Source organism: Hypanus sabinus (genome assembly GCF_030144855.1).
Source record: "Hypanus sabinus isolate sHypSab1 chromosome X1 unlocalized genomic scaffold, sHypSab1.hap1 SUPER_X1_unloc_2, whole genome shotgun sequence".
Lineage (NCBI taxonomy): Eukaryota > Metazoa > Chordata > Chondrichthyes > Myliobatiformes > Dasyatidae > Hypanus > Hypanus sabinus.
The window spans coordinates 695,487-716,044 of record NW_026778968.1 but is presented as its reverse complement, the minus strand read 5'-3'; the positions used below and the strand labels follow the sequence as shown (position 1 = coordinate 716,044).

Below are 20,558 nucleotides of genomic sequence, written 5' to 3'. Positions count from 1 at the left end.
ATTCAGAGACTGTTTCAAACATCCTTAAATAAAGGAAGTTCCAAGGACTAACAACTCTCTGAAAGAGAAAAACGTTGTCTAATTAATTTCAAATGAATAACCTTCACACAGCAACCTGAGTTGCAATGTCATTTCCACATTTATTCGGTCGTCTCCTCTTGCTCTTCTAAATCCAGAAGATACAAGTCGAGATTGTCCAGCATTCCCCATAAGACAATCTGCCCATTCCATTCAATAGCCTAGTAAACCTGCTCTGAACTACTGCTCAGAAAAAGAGAATAAATGCAGTAACAGAAATGATGAAAGGGAGCTGAGCTTTATTTGTCACAAGTACATCAGAGTATTGAATGAATGTGAAACGTGTTGTTTGAGTCAATGACCAACACAGCCCGTAGATGAGCTGTGGGCACCGAACAAGTGCTGCCATGTTTCCAGCGCCAACATAACTTACTAACCGGAACTGGTTGTCTTTTGGAAAGTGGGAGGAAACCGGGTCATCCAGAGGAAACCCATGTCCTCACGGGGAGAACAGCGGCATGAATTGTAACCCAGACTTCTGATCGCTGGAGCTGTGAAGAGTAAAGGTAACTGTGATATTACCATGCTCCCCGGGATTGCATCCTTCTCTTTGGCAATCGTCTCCGACAAAACCAGAGTATTCTTAAACACTGGTGACACAATTACAGTTTCAGAATGGATATCATCCTGTTGCTAAGGAAGCTTATTTTGCCCTTTGCAATGAGTATTTTTTGCTGAAACCTTAACTCATGCCTTGCTTCTCACTGAGTTTGACTGTCCCAGTGTATTCCTGGGTGGACATTGTTTCTTCATCTCGTCTGATGGAACATCATCGAGTTCACACTGGGGAGATACCATTCACCTGCTCAGACTGTGGGAAGGGATTCAGACACTTATTCAGTCTGAGGAAGCTGGAGAGAGGCCATTCTGTTTGTTCTGTTGGTTGGAAAGCAGCCATTCAAACATCCCACCTACTGGAAAACCAGTCAGTTCACACTGGGGAGAGGCTTTTCACCTGATCCGAATGTGGGAATAGATTCACTCGGTCATCCAACCTTGTCTTGCACAACCGAGTTCACACTGCGGAAACATTTTAAATCAGCTGCATCCTGGATATTTCTCCATCACAGTTGCTGAATCCAGAGTCAAGTTCAAAATTGACCGTTGGTGCTGAACTCGGCAAATATTTCTGCTGTTCATCACGCCCAGCAACAAAGTTATTTGCCAGTGTGGGCTCGGTAGTGCCTCACAAGGGTGGATGACGGAGTGAATCCCTTCCCACAGTCTGACTAGGTGAATGGCCTCTCCCCGGTGTGAACTGACTGGTGTACCAATACTGGTGAGGGTTAGTGAATCTCTTCTCACAAGTGGAACGGTTGACAGCTTCTCTCCGGTGTAAACTCACTAGTGTCTATGTATGCCGGATGAGGGTGAACCCCTTACAACGGTCAGATCAGGTGAATGGTGTCTGCCTAGTGTGCACTCGCTGGTGAGTCAGCAGATCAGATGACCGAGTGAATCGCAGCAGTCTGACAGAGTCTGGGGATGAGAATTCAGTCCGGCAGAGACAGAGGATGATATCTTCAATCTGGCAGGAGACTGGGTCTGAGACCCAACCACTGACCCATTGATGGTCTCTCCCAGGCTGAAGGTCTGATCGCTGGTGTCTGCTGGTGAAGATCTCATCGCCAGTCTCTCATGGACTGAAGGGCTCACACCCAGTCTATCCCAGACTGATCGTCTCACTCCCAGTCTCTCCCAGACTGATGTTCTCACACCCAGTGTCTCCATGACTGAAGGTCTCACACCAGGTTTCTCTTGGTCTGAAAGTAGCATCCCCTGTCACTGCTGGACTGAAGGTCTCACACCAGGTCTCTCCATGAAGGTCTTACACCTAGTGTCTCCTGGACTGATGTCCTCAACTGGGTCTCTCATGGACTGACGATCCCAAACCTGGTCTCACTCTGACTGAAGGTCCCATCCCCAGTCTCTCCCAGATTGAAGATCCCATCACCAGTCTCTCCCAGGTCTCATCCTGGATGATTTATCCATCATTTTCTGTTTTTATTTCACCATGACTGTCTGGGCCCAGGACATGTGGTTGGGGTGTGTTCAGAGAGACAGTGCTGATCGATGGAGCTGAGTGGCTCAGCAGGAGGACTGGCTCAGCTCCAGCTACCAGCCTGGGATGGTGGGACAGAATGGTCAGGTCCACAGCCTTTAAGATGTGATTCCAGTTCCCACTCAATCCCTCCCTGAATGTTCCCATTTCTCCCATGGATGTCCGATGTGGAGGGGAAGGTGATGGTCCCTACCCATGTACGGTCAGTGGCGGAGGTTCCTCACAGTCCACTCAGGTTCAACGGGGGAGGTTTCTCACAGGAGATGGTTGTGGTTTCAGTCCACCCAGGTTCAATGGGGGAGGTTTCTCACAGGGGATGGTTGTGGATTCAGTTCATCCAGGTTCAATGGGGAGGTTTCTCACAGGAGATGGTTGTGGATTCAGTCCATCCAGGTTCAATGGGGGAGGTTTCTCACAGGAGATGGTTGTGGATTCAGTCCACCCAGGATCAATGGGGAGGTTTCTCACAGGAGATGGTTGTGGTTTCAGTCCACCCAGGTTCAATGGGGGAGGTTTCTCACAGGGGATGGTTGTGGATTCAGTTCATCCAGGTTCAATGGGGAGGTTTCTCACAGGAGATGGTTGTGGATTCAGTCCATCCAGGTTCAATGGGGGAGGTTTCTCACAGGAGATGGTTGTGGATTCAGTCCACCCAGGATCAATGGGGAGGTTTCTCACAGGAGATGGTTGTGGATTCAGTCCACCCAGGTTTAATGGGGGAGGTTTCTCACAGGTGATGGTTGTGGATTCAGTCCACCCACGTTCAATGGGGGAGGTTTCTCACAGGAGATGGTTGTGGATTCAGTCCATCCAGGTTCAATGGGGAGGTTTCTCACAGGAGATGGTTGTGGATTCAGTCCACCCAGGTACAATGGGGGAGGTTTCTCACAGGAGATGGTTGTGGATTCAGTCCACCCAGGTAAAATGGGGGAGGTTTCTCACAGGAGATGGTTGTGGATTCAGTCCACCCAGGTTAAATGGGGGAGGTTTCTCAAAGGAGATGGTTGTGGATTCAGTCCACCCAGGTTAAATGGGGGAGGTTTCTCACAGGAGATGGTTGTGGATTCAGTTCTCCCAGGTTAAATGGGGGAGGTTTCTCACAGGAGATGGTTGTGGATTCAGTCCATCCAGGATCAATGGGGAGTTTTCTCACAGGAGATGGTTGTGGATTCAGTCCACCCAGGTTCAATGGGGGAGGTTTCTCACAGGAGATGGTTGTGGATTCAGTCCATCCAGGATCAATGCGGAGGTTTCTCACAGGAAATGGTTGTGGATTCAATCCATCCAGGTTTAATGGGGAGGTTTCTCACAGGAGATGGTTGTGGATTCAGTCCACCCAGGTTCAATGGGGGAGGTTTCTCACAGGGGATGGTTGTGGATTCAGTCCACTCAGGTTCAATGGAGGAGGTTTCTCACTGGGGATGGTTGTGGATTCAGTCCGCCCAGGTTCAATGGGGGAGGTTTCTCACAGGAGATGGTTGTGGATTCAGTCCACCCAGGTTCAATGGGGGAGGTTTCTCACAGGAGATGGTTGTGGATTCAGTCCACTCAGGATCAATGGGGGAGGTTTATCACAGGAGATGGTTGTGGATTCAGTCCATCCAGGATCAATGGGGGAGGTTTCTCACAGGAGATGGTTGTGGATTCAGTCCAGCCAGGTTCAATGGGGGAGGTTTCTCACAGGAGATGGTTGTGGATTCAGTCCATCCAGGTTCAATGGGGGAGGTTTCTCACAGGAGATGGTTGTGGATTCAGTCCATCCAGGATCAATGGGGGAGGTTTCTCACAGGAGATGGTTGTGTATTCAGTCCATCCAGGATCAATGGGGAGGTTTCTCACAGGAGATGGTTGTGGATTCAGTCCATCCAGGATCAATGGGGGAGGTTTCTCACAGGAGATGGTTGTGGATTCAGTCCAGCCAGGTTCAATGGGGGAGGTTTCTCACAGGAGATGGTTGTGGATTCAGTCCATCCAGGTTCAATGGGGGAGGTTTCTCACAGGAGATGGTTGTGGATTCAGTCCATCCAGGATCAATGGGGGAGGTTTCTCACAGGAGATGGTTGTGGATTCAGTCCAGCCAGGTTCAATGGGGAGGTTTCTCACAGGAGATGGTTGTGGATTCAGTCCACCCAGGTTCAATGGGGGAGGTTTCTCACAGGAGATGGTTGTGGATTCAGTCCATCCAGGCTCAATGGGGGAGGGTTCTCACAGGAGATGGTTGAGGATTCAGTCCACCCAGGTTAAATGGGGGAGGTTTCTCACAGGAGATGGTTGTGGATTCAGTTCTCCCAGGTTAAATGGGGGAGGTTTCTCACAGGAGATGGTTGTGGATTCAGTCCACCCAGGTTCAATGGGGGAGGTTTCTCACAGGAGATGGTTGTGGATTCAGTCCACCCAGGTTCAAAGGGAGGTTTCTCAGAGGAGATGGTTGTGGATTCAGTCCACCCAGGTTCAATGGGGGAGGTTTCTCACAGGGGATGGTTGTGGATTCAGTCCACCCTGGTTCAATGGGGGAGGTTTCTCACAGGGGATGGTTGTGGATTCAGTCCACCCAGGTTCAATGGGGAGGTTTCTCACAGGAGATGGTTGTGGATTCAGTCCATCCAGGTTCAATGGGGGAGGTTTCTCACAGGAGATGGTTGTGGATTCAGTCCACCCAGGTTCAGTGGCGGAGGTTTCTCACAAGAGATGGTTGTGGATTCAGTCCATGCAGATTCAATGGGGAGGTTTCTCACAGGAGATGGTTGTGGATTCAGTCCATCCAGGTTCAGTGGCAGAGGTTTCTCACAGGAGATGGTTGTGGATTCAGTCCACCCAGGTTCAATGGGGAGGTTTCTCACAGGAGATGGTTGTAGATTCAGTCCATCCAGGTTCAATGGGGGAGGTTTCTCACAGGAGATGGTTGTGGATTCAGTCCATCCAGGATCAATGCGGAGGTTTCTCACAGGAGATGGTTGTGGATTCAGTCCATCCAGGTACAATGGGGGAGGTTTCTCACAGGAGATGGTTGTGGATTCAGTCCATCCAGATTCAATGGGGGAGGTTTCTCACAGGAGATGGTTGTGGATTCAGTCCATCCAGGTTCAATGGGGAGGTTTCTCACAGGAGATGGTTGTGGATTCAGTCCACCCAGGTTCAATGGGGGAGGCTTCTCACAGGGGATGGTTGTGGATTCAGTCCATCCAGGCTCAGTGGGGGAGGTTTCTCACAGGAGATGGTTGTGGATTCAGTCCATCCAGGTTCAATGGGGGAGGTTTCTCACAGGAGATGGTTGTGGATTCAGTCCATCCAGGTTCAATGGGGAGGTTTCTCACAGGAGATGGTTGTGGATTCAGTCCACTCAGGTTCAGCAGGGGAGGTTTCTCACAGGAGATGGTTGTGGATTCAGTCCACGCAGGTTCAATGGGGGAGGTTTCTCACTGGGGATGGTTGTGGATTCAGTCCATCCAGGTTCAATGTGGGAGGTTTCTCACAGGAGATGGTTGTGGATTCAGTCCATCCAGGATCAATGGGGGAGGTTTCTCACAGGAGATGGTTGTGGATTCAGTCCATCCAGGATCAATGGGGAGGTTTCTCACAGGAGATGGTTGTGGATTCAGTCCACCCAGGTTCAATGGGGAGGTTTCTCACAGGAGATGGTTGTGGATTCAGTCCATCCAGGTTCAATGGGGGAGGTTTCTCACAGGAGATGGTCGTGGATTCAGTCCACCCAGGTTCAATGGGGAGGTTTCTCACAGGAGATGTTTGTGGATTCAGTCCACCCAGGTTCAGTGGCGCAGGTTTCTCACAGGAGATGGTTGTGGATTCAGTCCACGCAGATTCAATGGGGAGGTTTCTCACAGGAGATGGTTGTGGATTCAGTCCACCCAGGTTCAATGGGGGAGGTTTCTCACAGGTGATGGTTGTGGATTCAGTCCATCCAGGTTCAATGGGGAGGTTACTCACAGGAGATGGTTGTGGATTCAGTCCATCCAGGTTCAATGGGGGAGGTTTCTCACAGGAGATGGTTGTGGATTCAGTCCACCCAGGTTCAATGGGGGAGGTTTCTCACAGGAGATGGTTGTGGATTCAGTCCACCCAGGTTCAATGGGTGAGGTTTCTCACAGGAGATGGTTGTGGATTCAGTCCACCCAGGTTCAATGGGGAGGTTTCTCACAGGAGATGGTTGTGGATTCAATCCATCCAGGTTTAATGGGGGAGGTTTCTCACAGGGGATGGTTGTGGATTCAGTCCACTCAGGTTCAATGGGGGAGGTTTCTCACAGGAGATGGTTGTGGATTCAATCCATCCAGGTTTAATGGGGGAGGTTTCTCACAGGAGATGGTTGTGGATTCAGTCCATCCAGGCTCAATGGGGAGGTTTCTCACAGGGGATGGTTGTGGATTCAGTCCACCCAGGTTAAATGGGGGAGGTTTCTCACAGGAGATGGTTGTGGATTCAGTCCACCCACGTTCAATGGGGGAGGTTTCTCACAGGAGATGGTTGTGGATTCAGTCCGCCCAGGTTCAATGTGGGAGGTTTCTCACAGGAGATGGTTGTGGATTCAGTCCATCCAGGATCAATGGGGGAGGTTTCTCACAGGAGATGGTTGTGGATTCAGTCCATCCAGGCTCAATGGGGAGGTCTCTCACAGGAGATGGTTCTGGATTCAGTCCACCCAGGTTAAATGGGGGAGGTTTCTCACAGGAGATGGTTGTGGATTCAGTCCACCCACGTTCAATGGGGGAGGTTTCTCACAGGAGATGGTTGTGGATTCAGTCCGCCCAGGTTCAATGGGGGAGGTTTCTCACAGGAGATGGTTGTGGATTCAGTTCTCCCAGGTTAAATGGGGGAGGTTTCTCAGAGGAGATGGTTGTGGATTCAGTCCATCCTGGATCAATGGGGAGTTTTCTCACAGGAGATGGTTGTTGATTCAGTCCACCCAGGTTCAATGGGGGAGGTTTCTCACAGGAGATGGTTGTGGATTCAGTCCATCCAGGATCAATGCGGAGGTTTCTCACAGGAGATGGTTGTGGATTCAATCCATCCAGGTTTAATGGGGGAGGTTTCTCACAGGGGATGGTTGTGGATTCAGTCCACACAGGTTCAATGGGGGAGGTTTCCCACAGGGGATGGTTGTGGATTCAGTCCACCCAGGTTCAATGGGGAGGTTTCTCACTGGGGATTGTTGTGGATTCAGTCCGCCCAGGTTCAATGGGGGAGGTTTCTCACTGGGGATGGTTGTGGATTCAGTCCACCCAGGTTCAATGGGGGAGGCTTCTCACAGGAGATGGTTGTGGATTCAGTCCACCCAGGTTCAATGGGGAGGTTTCTCACAGGAGATGTTTGTGGATTCAGTCCACCCAGGTTCAGTGGCGCAGGTTTCTCACAGGAGATGGTTGTGGATTCAGTCCACGCAGATTCAATGGGGAGGTTTCTCACAGGAGATGGTTGTGGATTCAGTCCACCCAGGTTCAATGGGGGAGGTTTCTCACAGGTGATGGTTGTGGATTCAGTCCATCCAGGTTCAATGGGGAGGTTACTCACAGGAGATGGTTGTGGATTCAGTCCATCCAGGTTCAATGGGGGAGGTTTCTCACAGGAGATGGTTGTGGATTCAGTCCACCCAGGTTCAATGGGGGAGGTTTCTCACAGGAGATGGTTGTGGATTCAGTCCACCCAGGTTCAATGGGTGAGGTTTCTCACAGGAGATGGTTGTGGATTCAGTCCACCCAGGTTCAATGGGGAGGTTTCTCACAGGAGATGGTTGTGGATTCAATCCATCCAGGTTTAATGGGGGAGGTTTCTCACAGGGGATGGTTGTGGATTCAGTCCACTCAGGTTCAATGGGGGAGGTTTCTCACAGGAGATGGTTGTGGATTCAATCCATCCAGGTTTAATGGGGGAGGTTTCTCACAGGAGATGGTTGTGGATTCAGTCCATCCAGGCTCAATGGGGAGGTTTCTCACAGGGGATGGTTGTGGATTCAGTCCACCCAGGTTAAATGGGGGAGGTTTCTCACAGGAGATGGTTGTGGATTCAGTCCACCCACGTTCAATGGGGGAGGTTTCTCACAGGAGATGGTTGTGGATTCAGTCCGCCCAGGTTCAATGTGGGAGGTTTCTCACAGGAGATGGTTGTGGATTCAGTCCATCCAGGATCAATGGGGGAGGTTTCTCACAGGAGATGGTTGTGGATTCAGTCCATCCAGGCTCAATGGGGAGGTCTCTCACAGGAGATGGTTCTGGATTCAGTCCACCCAGGTTAAATGGGGGAGGTTTCTCACAGGAGATGGTTGTGGATTCAGTCCACCCACGTTCAATGGGGGAGGTTTCTCACAGGAGATGGTTGTGGATTCAGTCCGCCCAGGTTCAATGGGGGAGGTTTCTCACAGGAGATGGTTGTGGATTCAGTTCTCCCAGGTTAAATGGGGGAGGTTTCTCAGAGGAGATGGTTGTGGATTCAGTCCATCCTGGATCAATGGGGAGTTTTCTCACAGGAGATGGTTGTTGATTCAGTCCACCCAGGTTCAATGGGGGAGGTTTCTCACAGGAGATGGTTGTGGATTCAGTCCATCCAGGATCAATGCGGAGGTTTCTCACAGGAGATGGTTGTGGATTCAATCCATCCAGGTTTAATGGGGGAGGTTTCTCACAGGGGATGGTTGTGGATTCAGTCCACACAGGTTCAATGGGGGAGGTTTCCCACAGGGGATGGTTGTGGATTCAGTCCACCCAGGTTCAATGGGGAGGTTTCTCACTGGGGATTGTTGTGGATTCAGTCCGCCCAGGTTCAATGGGGGAGGTTTCTCACTGGGGATGGTTGTGGATTCAGTCCGCCCAGGTTCAATGGGGGAGGTTTCTCACAGGAGATGGTTGTGGATTCAGTCCACCCAGGTTCAATGGGGGAGGTTTCTCACAGGAGATGGTTGTGGATTCAGTCCACTCAGGATCAATGGGGGAGGTTTCTCACAGGAGATGGTTGTGGATTCAGTCCATCCAGGATCAATGGGGGAGGTTTCGCACAGGAGATGTTTGTGGATTCAGTCCACCCAGGTTCAATGGGGGAGGTTTCTCACAGGAGATGGTTGTGGATTCAGTCCTTCCAGGTTCAATGGGGGAGGTTTCTCACAGGAGATGGTTGTGGATTCAGTCCATCCAGGTTCAATGAGGGAGGTTTCTCACAGGAGATGGTTGTGGATTCAGTCCACCCAGGTTCAATGGGGAAGTTTCTCACAGGAGATGGTTGTGGATTCAGTCCACCCAGGTTCAGTGGCGGATGTTTCTCACAGGAGATGGTTGTGGATTCAGTCCATCCAGGTTCAATGGGGGAGGTTTCTCACAGGAGATGGTTGTGGATTCAGTCCACCCAGGTTCAATGGGGGAGGTTTCTCACAGGAGGTGGTTGTGGATTCAGTCCACCCAGGTTCAATGGGTGAGGTTTCTCACAGGAGATGGTTGTGGATTCAGTCCACCCAGGTTCAATGGGGAGGTTTCTCACAGGAGATGGTCGTGGATTCAGTCCACCCAGGTTTAATGGGGGAGGTTTCTCACAGGAGATGGTTGTGGATTCAGTCCACCCAGGTTCAATGGGGAGGTTTCTCACAGGAGATGGTTGTGGATTCAGTCCACCCAGGTTCAATGGGGGAGGCTTCTCACAGGAGATGGTTGTGGATTCAATCAATCCAGGTTTAATGGGGGAGGTTTCTCACAGGAGATGGTTGTGGATTCAGTCCATTCAGGCTCAATGGGGAGGTCTCTCACAGGAGATGGTTGTGGATTCAGTCCACCCAGGTTAAATGGGGGAGGTTTCTCACAGGAGATGGTTGTGGATTCAGTCCACCCACGTTCAATGGGGGAGGTTTCTCACAGGAGATGGTTGTGGATTCAGTCAGCCCAGGTTCAATGGGGGAGTTTTCTCACAGGAGATGGTTGTGGATTCAGTTCTCCCAGGTTAAATGGGGGAGGTTTCTCAGAGGAGATGGTTGTGGATTCAGTCCATCCAGGTTCAATGGGGGAGGTTTCTCACAGGAGATGGTTGTGGATTCAGTCCATCCAGGATCAATGCGGAGGTTTCTCACAGGAGATGGTTGTGGATTCAATCCATCCAGGTTTAATGGGGGAGGTTTCTCACAGGGGATTGTTGTGGATTCAGTCCACTCAGGTTCAATGGGGGAGGTTTCCCACAGGGGATGGTTGTGGATTCAGTCCACCCAGGTTCAATGGGGAGGTTTCTCACTGGGGATTGTTGTGGATTCAGTCCGCCCAGGTTCAATGGGGGAGGTTTCTCACTGGGGATGGTTGTGGATTCAGTCCGCCCAGGTTCAATGGGGGAGGTTTCTCACAGGAGATGGTTGTGGATTCAGTCCACCCAGGTTCAATGGGGGAGGTTTCTCACAGGAGATGGTTGTGGATTCAGTCCACTCAGGATCAATGGGGGAGGTTTCTCACAGGAGATGGTTGTGGATTCAGTCCATCCAGGATCAATGGGGGAGGTTTCTCACAGGTGACGGTTGTGGATTCAGTCCATCCAGGTTCAATGGGGAGGTTTCTCACAGGAGATGGTTGTGAATTCAGTCCATCCATGTTCAATGGGGGAGGTTTCTCAGAGGAGATGGTTGTGGATTCAGTCCACCCACGTTCAATGGGGGAGGTTTCTCACAGGAGATGGTTGTGGATTCAGTCAGCCCAGGTTCAATGGGGGAGTTTTCTCACAGGAGATGGTTGTGGATTCAATCCATCCAGGTTTAATGGGGGAGGTTTCTCACAGGGGATGGTTGTGGATTCAGTCCACCCAGGTTAAATGGGGGAGGTTTCTCACAGGAGATGGTTGTGGATTCAGTCCACCCACGTTCAATGGGGGAGGTTTCTCACAGGAGATGGTTGTGGATTCAGTCCGCCCAGGTTCAATGGGGGAGGTTTCTCACAGGAGATGGTTGTGGATTCAGTTCTCCCAAGTTAAATGGGGGAGGTTTCTCAGAGGAGATGGTTGTGGATTCAGTCCATCCTGGATCAATGGGGAGTTTTCTCACAGGAGATGGTTGTTGATTCAGTCCACCCAGGTTCAATGGGGGAGGTTTCTCACAGGAGATGGTTGTGGATTCAGTCCATCCAGGATCAATGCGGAGGTTTCTCACAGGAGATGGTTGTGGATTCAATCCATCCAGGTTTAATGGGGGAGGTTTCTCACAGGGGATGGTTGTGGATTCAGTCCACACAGGTTCAATGGGGGAGGTTTCCCACAGGGGATGGTTGTGGATTCAGTCCACCCAGGTTCAATGGGGAGGTTTCTCACTGGGGATTGTTGTGGATTCAGTCCGCCCAGGTTCAATGGGGGAGGTTTCTCACTGGGGATGGTTGTGGATTCAGTCCGCCCAGGTTCAATGGGGGAGGTTTCTCACAGGAGATGGTTGTGGATTCAGTCCACCCAGGTTCAATGGGGGAGGTTTCTCACAGGAGATGGTTGTGGATTCAGTCCACTCAGGATCAATGGGGGAGGTTTCTCACAGGAGATGGTTGTGGATTCAGTCCATCCAGGATCAATGGGGGAGGTTTCGCACAGGAGATGTTTGTGGATTCAGTCCACCCAGGTTCAATGGGGGAGGTTTCTCACAGGAGATGGTTGTGGATTCAGTCCTTCCAGGTTCAATGGGGGAGGTTTCTCACAGGAGATGGTTGTGGATTCAGTCCATCCAGGTTCAATGAGGGAGGTTTCTCACAGGAGATGGTTGTGGATTCAGTCCACCCAGGTTCAATGGGGAAGTTTCTCACAGGAGATGGTTGTGGATTCAGTCCACCCAGGTTCAGTGGCGGATGTTTCTCACAGGAGATGGTTGTGGATTCAGTCCATCCAGGTTCAATGGGGGAGGTTTCTCACAGGAGATGGTTGTGGATTCAGTCCACCCAGGTTCAATGGGGGAGGTTTCTCACAGGAGGTGGTTGTGGATTCAGTCCACCCAGGTTCAATGGGTGAGGTTTCTCACAGGAGATGGTTGTGGATTCAGTCCACCCAGGTTCAATGGGGAGGTTTCTCACAGGAGATGGTCGTGGATTCAGTCCACCCAGGTTTAATGGGGGAGGTTTCTCACAGGAGATGGTTGTGGATTCAGTCCACCCAGGTTCAATGGGGAGGTTTCTCACAGGAGATGGTTGTGGATTCAGTCCACCCAGGTTCAATGGGGGAGGCTTCTCACAGGAGATGGTTGTGGATTCAATCAATCCAGGTTTAATGGGGGAGGTTTCTCACAGGAGATGGTTGTGGATTCAGTCCATTCAGGCTCAATGGGGAGGTCTCTCACAGGAGATGGTTGTGGATTCAGTCCACCCAGGTTAAATGGGGGAGGTTTCTCACAGGAGATGGTTGTGGATTCAGTCCACCCACGTTCAATGGGGGAGGTTTCTCACAGGAGATGGTTGTGGATTCAGTCAGCCCAGGTTCAATGGGGGAGTTTTCTCACAGGAGATGGTTGTGGATTCAGTTCTCCCAGGTTAAATGGGGGAGGTTTCTCAGAGGAGATGGTTGTGGATTCAGTCCATCCAGGTTCAATGGGGGAGGTTTCTCACAGGAGATGGTTGTGGATTCAGTCCATCCAGGATCAATGCGGAGGTTTCTCACAGGAGATGGTTGTGGATTCAATCCATCCAGGTTTAATGGGGGAGGTTTCTCACAGGGGATTGTTGTGGATTCAGTCCACTCAGGTTCAATGGGGGAGGTTTCCCACAGGGGATGGTTGTGGATTCAGTCCACCCAGGTTCAATGGGGAGGTTTCTCACTGGGGATTGTTGTGGATTCAGTCCGCCCAGGTTCAATGGGGGAGGTTTCTCACTGGGGATGGTTGTGGATTCAGTCCGCCCAGGTTCAATGGGGGAGGTTTCTCACAGGAGATGGTTGTGGATTCAGTCCACCCAGGTTCAATGGGGGAGGTTTCTCACAGGAGATGGTTGTGGATTCAGTCCACTCAGGATCAATGGGGGAGGTTTCTCACAGGAGATGGTTGTGGATTCAGTCCATCCAGGATCAATGGGGGAGGTTTCTCACAGGTGACGGTTGTGGATTCAGTCCATCCAGGTTCAATGGGGAGGTTTCTCACAGGAGATGGTTGTGAATTCAGTCCATCCATGTTCAATGGGGGAGGTTTCTCAGAGGAGATGGTTGTGGATTCAGTCCAGCCAGGTTCAATGGGGAGGTTTCTCACAGGAGATGGTTGTGGATTCAGTCCACCCAGGTTCAATGGGGGAGTTTTCTCACAGGAGATGGTTGTGGATTCAGTCCATCCAGGCTCAATGGGGGAGGTTTCTCACAGGAGATGGTTGTGGATTCAGTCCACCCAGGTTAAATGGGGGAGGTTTCTCACAGGATATGGTTGTGGATTCAGTTCTCCCAGGTTAAATGGGGGAGGTTTCTCACAGGAGATGGTTGTGGATTCACTCCACCCAGGTTCAATGGGGGAGGTTTCTCACAGGAGATGGTTGTGGATTCAGTCCACCCAGGTTCAAAGGGAGGTTTCTCAGAGGAGATGGTTGTGGATTCAGTCCACCCAGGTTCAATTGGGGAGGTTTCTCACAGGGGATGGTTGTGGATTCAGTCCACCCTGGTTTAATGGGGGAGGTTTCTCACAGGGGATGGTTGTGGATTCAGTCCACCCAGGTTCAATGGGGGAGGTTTCTCACAGGAGATGGTTGTGGATTCAGTCCACCCAGGTTCAATGGGGGAGGTTTCTCACAGGAGATGGTTGTGGATTCAGTCCACCCAGGTTCAATGGGTGAGGTTTCTCACAGGAGATGGTTGTGGATTCAGTCCACCCAGGTTCAATGGGGAGGTTTCTCACAGGAGATGGTTGTGGATTCAATCCATCCAGGTTTAATGGGGGAGGTTTCTCACAGGGGATGGTTGTGGATTCAGTCCACTCAGGTTCAATGGGGGAGGTTTCTCACAGGAGATGGTTGTGGATTCAGTCCACCCAGTTTCAATGGGGGAGGTTTCTCACAGGAGATGGTTGTGGATTCAATCCATCCAGGTTTAATGGGGGAGGTTTCTCACAGGAGATGGTTGTGGATTCAGTCCGCCCAGGTTCAATGGGGGAGGTTTCTCACAGGAGATGGTTGTGGATTCAGTCCACCCAGGTTCAATGGGGGAGGTTTCTCACAGGAGATGGTTGTGGATTCAGTCCACTCAGGATCAATGGGGGAGGTTTCTCACAGGAGATGGTTGTGGATTCAGTCCATCCAGGATCAATGGGGGAGGTTTCTCACAGGTGACGGTTGTGGATTCAGTCCATCCAGGTTCAATGGGGAGGTTTCTCACAGGAGATGGTTGTGAATTCAGTCCATCCATGTTCAATGGGGGAGGTTTCTCAGAGGAGATGGTTGTGGATTCAGTCCAGCCAGGTTCAATGGGGAGGTTTCTCACAGGAGATGGTTGTGGATTCAGTCCACCCAGGTTCAATGGGGGAGTTTTCTCACAGGAGATGGTTGTGGATTCAGTCCATCCAGGCTCAATGGGGGAGGTTTCTCACAGGAGATGGTTGTGGATTCAGTCCACCCAGGTTAAATGGGGGAGGTTTCTCACAGGATATGGTTGTGGATTCAGTTCTCCCAGGTTAAATGGGGGAGGTTTCTCACAGGAGATGGTTGTGGATTCACTCCACCCAGGTTCAATGGGGGAGGTTTCTCACAGGAGATGGTTGTGGATTCAGTCCACCCAGGTTCAAAGGGAGGTTTCTCAGAGGAGATGGTTGTGGATTCAGTCCACCCAGGTTCAATTGGGGAGGTTTCTCACAGGGGATGGTTGTGGATTCAGTCCACCCTGGTTTAATGGGGGAGGTTTCTCACAGGGGATGGTTGTGGATTCAGTCCACCCAGGTTCAATGGGGGAGGTTTCTCACAGGAGATGGTTGTGGATTCAGTCCACCCAGGTTCAATGGGGGAGGTTTCTCACAGGAGATGGTTGTGGATTCAGTCCACCCAGGTTCAATGGGTGAGGTTTCTCACAGGAGATGGTTGTGGATTCAGTCCACCCAGGTTCAATGGGGAGGTTTCTCACAGGAGATGGTTGTGGATTCAATCCATCCAGGTTTAATGGGGGAGGTTTCTCACAGGGGATGGTTGTGGATTCAGTCCACTCAGGTTCAATGGGGGAGGTTTCTCACAGGAGATGGTTGTGGATTCAGTCCACCCAGTTTCAATGGGGGAGGTTTCTCACAGGAGATGGTTGTGGATTCAATCCATCCAGGTTTAATGGGGGAGGTTTCTCACAGGAGATGGTTGTGGATTCAGTCCATCCAGGCTCAATGGGGAGGTCTCTCACAGGAGATGGTTGTGGATTCAGTCCACCCAGGTTAAATGGGGGAGGTTTCTCACAGGAGATGGTTGTGGATTCAGTCCACCCACGTTCAATGGGGGAGGTTTCTCACAGGAGATGGTTGTGGATTCAGTCCGCCCAGGTTCAATGGGGGAGGTTTCTCACAGGAGATGGTTGTGGATTCAGTTCTCCCAGGTTAAATGGGGGAGGTTTCTCAGAGGAGATGGTTGTGGATTCAGTCCATCCAGGATCAATGGGGAGTTTTCTCACAGGAGATGGTTGTGGATTCAGTCCACCCAGGTTCAATTGGGGAGGTTTCTCACAGGAGATGTTTGTGGATTCAGTCCATCCAGGATCAATGCGGAGGTTTCTCACAGGAGATGGTTGTGGATTCAATCCATCCAGGTTTAATGGGGGAGGTTTCCCACAGGGGATGGTTGTGGATTCAGTCCACTCAGGTTCAATGGGGGAGGTTTCTCACAGGAGATGGTTGTGGATTCAGTCCACCCAGTTTCAATGGGGGAGGTTTCTCACAGGAGATGGTTGTGGATTCAATCCATCCAGGTTTAATGGGGGAGGTTTCTCACAGGAGATGGTTGTGGATTCAGTCCATCCAGGATCAATGGGGAGGTCTCTCACAGGAGATGGTTGTGGATTCAGTCCACCCAGGTTAAATGGGGGAGGTTTCTCACAGGAGATGGTTGTGGATTCAGTCCACCCACGTTCAATGGGGGAGGTTTCTCAGAGGAGATGGTTGTGGATTCAGTCCATCCAGGATCAATGGGGAGTTTTCTCACAGGAGATGGTTGTGGATTCAGTCCACCCAGGTTCAATTGGGGAGGTTTCTCACAGGAGATGTTTGTGGATTCAGTCCATCCAGGATCAATGCGGAGGTTTCTCACAGGAGATGGTTGTGGATTCAATCCATCCAGGTTTAATGGGGGAGGTTTCTCACAGGGGATGGTTGTGGATTCAGTCCACTCAGGTTCAATGGGGGAGGTTTCCCAGAGGGGATGGTTGTGGATTCAGTCCAACCAGGTTCAATGGGGAGGTTTCTCACTGGGGATGGTTGTGGATTCAGTCCGCCCAGGTTCAATGGGGGAGGTTTCTCACAGGAGATGGTTGTGGATTCAGTCCAACCAGGTTCAATGGGGGAGGATTCTCACAGGAGATGGTTGTGGATTCAGTCCACTCAGGATCAATGGGGGAGGTTTCTCACAGGAGATGGTTGTGGATTCAGTCCATCCAGGATCAATGGGGGAGGTTTCTCACAGGAGATGTTTGTGGATTCAGTCCACCCAGGTTCAATGGGGGAGGTTTCTCACAGGAGATGGTTGTGGATTCAGTCCATCCAGGATCAATGGGGAGATTTCTCACAGGAGATGTTTGTGGATTCAGTCCAGCCAGGTTCAATGGGGGAGGTTTCTCACAGGAGATGGTTGTGGATTCAGTCCATCCAGGATCAATGGGGGAGGTTTCTCACAGGAGATGGTTGTGGATTCAGTCCATCCAGGATCAATGGGGAGGTTTCTCACAGGAGATGGTTGTGGATTCAGTCCATCCAGGTTCAATGGGGAGGTTTCTCACAGGAGATGGTAGTGAATTCAGTCCATCCATGTTCAATGGGGGAGGTTTCTCAGAGGAGATGGTTGTGGATTCAGTCCAGCCAGGTTCAATGGGGAGGTTTCTCACAGGAGATGGTTGTGGATTCAGTCCACCCAGGTTCAATGGGGGAGGTTTCTCACAGGAGATGGCTGTGGATTCAGTCCATCCAGGCTCAATCGGGGAGGTTTCTCACAGGAGATGGTTGTGGATTCAGTCCACCCAGGTTAAATGGGGGAGGTTTCTCACAGGAGATGTTTGTGGATTCAGTTCTCCCAGGTTAAATGGGGGAGGTTTCTCACAGGAGATGGTTGTGGATTCAGTCCATCCAGGATCAATGGGGGAGGTTTCGCACAGGAGATGTTTGTGGATTCAGTCCACCCAGGTTCAATGGGGGAGGTTTCTCACAGGAGATGGTTGTGGATTCAGTCCTTCCAGGTTCAATGGGGGAGGTTTCTCACAGGAGATGGTTGTGGATTCAGTCCATCCAGGTTCAATGAGGGAGGTTTCTCACAGGAGATGGTTGTGGATTCAGTCCACCCAGGTTCAATGGGGAAGTTTCTCACAGGAGATGGTTGTGGATTCAGTCCACCCAGGTTCAGTGGCGGATGTTTCTCACAGGAGATGGTTGTGGATTCAGTCCATCCAGGTTCAATGGGGGAGGTTTCTCACAGGAGATGGTTGTGGATTCAGTCCACCCAGGTTCAATGGGGGAGGTTTCTCACAGGAGGTGGTTGTGGATTCAGTCCACCCAGGTTCAATGGGTGAGGTTTCTCACAGGAGATGGTTGTGGATTCAGTCCACCCAGGTTCAATGGGGAGGTTTCTCACAGGAGATGGTCGTGGATTCAGTCCACCCAGGTTTAATGGGGGAGGTTTCTCACAGGAGATGGTTGTGGATTCAGTCCACCCAGGTTCAATGGGGAGGTTTCTCACAGGAGATGGTTGTGGATTCAGTCCACCCAGGTTCAATGGGGGAGGCTTCTCACAGGAGATGGTTGTGGATTCAATCAATCCAGGTTTAATGGGGGAGGTTTCTCACAGGAGATGGTTGTGGATTCAGTCCATTCAGGCTCAATGGGGAGGTCTCTCACAGGAGATGGTTGTGGATTCAGTCCACCCAGGTTAAATGGGGGAGGTTTCTCACAGGAGATGGTTGTGGATTCAGTCCACCCACGTTCAATGGGGGAGGTTTCTCACAGGAGATGGTTGTGGATTCAGTCAGCCCAGGTTCAATGGGGGAGTTTTCTCACAGGAGATGGTTGTGGATTCAGTTCTCCCAGGTTAAATGGGGGAGGTTTCTCAGAGGAGATGGTTGTGGATTCAGTCCATCCAGGTTCAATGGGGGAGGTTTCTCACAGGAGATGGTTGTGGATTCAGTCCATCCAGGATCAATGCGGAGGTTTCTCACAGGAGATGGTTGTGGATTCAATCCATCCAGGTTTAATGGGGGAGGTTTCTCACAGGGGATTGTTGTGGATTCAGTCCACTCAGGTTCAATGGGGGAGGTTTCCCACAGGGGATGGTTGTGGATTCAGTCCACCCAGGTTCAATGGGGAGGTTTCTCACTGGGGATTGTTGTGGATTCAGTCCGCCCAGGTTCAATGGGGGAGGTTTCTCACTGGGGATGGTTGTGGATTCAGTCCGCCCAGGTTCAATGGGGGAGGTTTCTCACAGGAGATGGTTGTGGATTCAGTCCACCCAGGTTCAATGGGGGAGGTTTCTCACAGGAGATGGTTGTGGATTCAGTCCACTCAGGATCAATGGGGGAGGTTTCTCACAGGAGATGGTTGTGGATTCAGTCCATCCAGGATCAATGGGGGAGGTTTCTCACAGGTGACGGTTGTGGATTCAGTCCATCCAGGTTCAATGGGGAGGTTTCTCACAGGAGATGGTTGTGAATTCAGTCCATCCATGTTCAATGGGGGAGGTTTCTCAGAGGAGATGGTTGTGGATTCAGTCCAGCCAGGTTCAATGGGGAGGTTTCTCACAGGAGATGGTTGTGGATTCAGTCCACCCAGGTTCAATGGGGGAGTTTTCTCACAGGAGATGGTTGTGGATTCAGTCCATCCAGGCTCAATGGGGGAGGTTTCTCACAGGAGATGGTTGTGGATTCAGTCCACCCAGGTTAAATGGGGGAGGTTTCTCACAGGATATGGTTGTGGATTCAGTTCTCCCAGGTTAAATGGGGGAGGTTTCTCACAGGAGATGGTTGTGGATTCACTCCACCCAGGTTCAATGGGGGAGGTTTCTCACAGGAGATGGTTGTGGATTCAGTCCACCCAGGTTCAAAGGGAGGTTTCTCAGAGGAGATGGTTGTGGATTCAGTCCACCCAGGTTCAATTGGGGAGGTTTCTCACAGGGGATGGTTGTGGATTCAGTCCACCCTGGTTTAATGGGGGAGGTTTCTCACAGGGGATGGTTGTGGATTCAGTCCACCCAGGTTCAATGGGGGAGGTTTCTCACAGGAGATGGTTGTGGATTCAGTCCACCCAGGTTCAATGGGGGAGGTTTCTCACAGGAGATGGTTGTGGATTCAGTCCACCCAGGTTCAATGGGTGAGGTTTCTCACAGGAGATGGTTGTGGATTCAGTCCACCCAGGTTCAATGGGGAGGTTTCTCACAGGAGATGGTTGTGGATTCAATCCATCCAGGTTTAATGGGGGAGGTTTCTCACAGGGGATGGTTGTGGATTCAGTCCACTCAGGTTCAATGGGGGAGGTTTCTCACAGGAGATGGTTGTGGATTCAGTCCACCCAGTTTCAATGGGGGAGGTTTCTCACAGGAGATGGTTGTGGATTCAATCCATCCAGGTTTAATGGGGGAGGTTTCTCACAGGAGATGGTTGTGGATTCAGTCCGCCCAGGTTCAATGGGGGAGGTTTCTCACAGGAGATGGTTGTGGATTCAGTCCACCCAGGTTCAATGGGGGAGGTTTCTCACAGGAGATGGTTGTGGATTCAGTCCACTCAGGATCAATGGGGGAGGTTTCTCACAGGAGATGGTTGTGGATTCAGTCCATCCAGGATCAATGGGGGAGGTTTCTCACAGGTGACGGTTGTGGATTCAGTCCATCCAGGTTCAATGGGGAGGTTTCTCACAGGAGATGGTTGTGAATTCAGTCCATCCATGTTCAATGGGGGAGGTTTCTCAGAGGAGATGGTTGTGGATTCAGTCCAGCCAGGTTCAATGGGGAGGTTTCTCACAGGAGATGGTTGTGGATTCAGTCCACCCAGGTTCAATGGGGGAGTTTTCTCACAGGAGATGGTTGTGGATTCAGTCCATCCAGGCTCAATGGGGGAGGTTTCTCACAGGAGATGGTTGTGGATTCAGTCCACCCAGGTTAAATGGGGGAGGTTTCTCACAGGATATGGTTGTGGATTCAGTTCTCCCAGGTTAAATGGGGGAGGTTTCTCACAGGAGATGGTTGTGGATTCACTCCACCCAGGTTCAATGGGGGAGGTTTCTCACAGGAGATGGTTGTGGATTCAGTCCACCCAGGTTCAAAGGGAGGTTTCTCAGAGGAGATGGTTGTGGATT

General features: G+C 51.0%; 1 protein-coding gene across 1 annotated transcript in view; it reads right to left on the bottom strand.

The window, feature by feature from the left end:
• Nucleotides 1-1,471: 1,471 nt before the first annotated feature.
• LOC132385619 (zinc finger protein 239-like) overlaps nucleotides 1,472-20,558 on the bottom strand; it is a 40,921-nt gene continuing 21,834 nt past the window's right edge. The window contains exon 3 of the mRNA XM_059957793.1: nucleotides 1,472-1,557. Within this exon, the coding sequence (XP_059813776.1) occupies nucleotides 1,472-1,557 (86 nt within the window). The remainder of the gene's footprint in view (nucleotides 1,558-20,558) is intronic.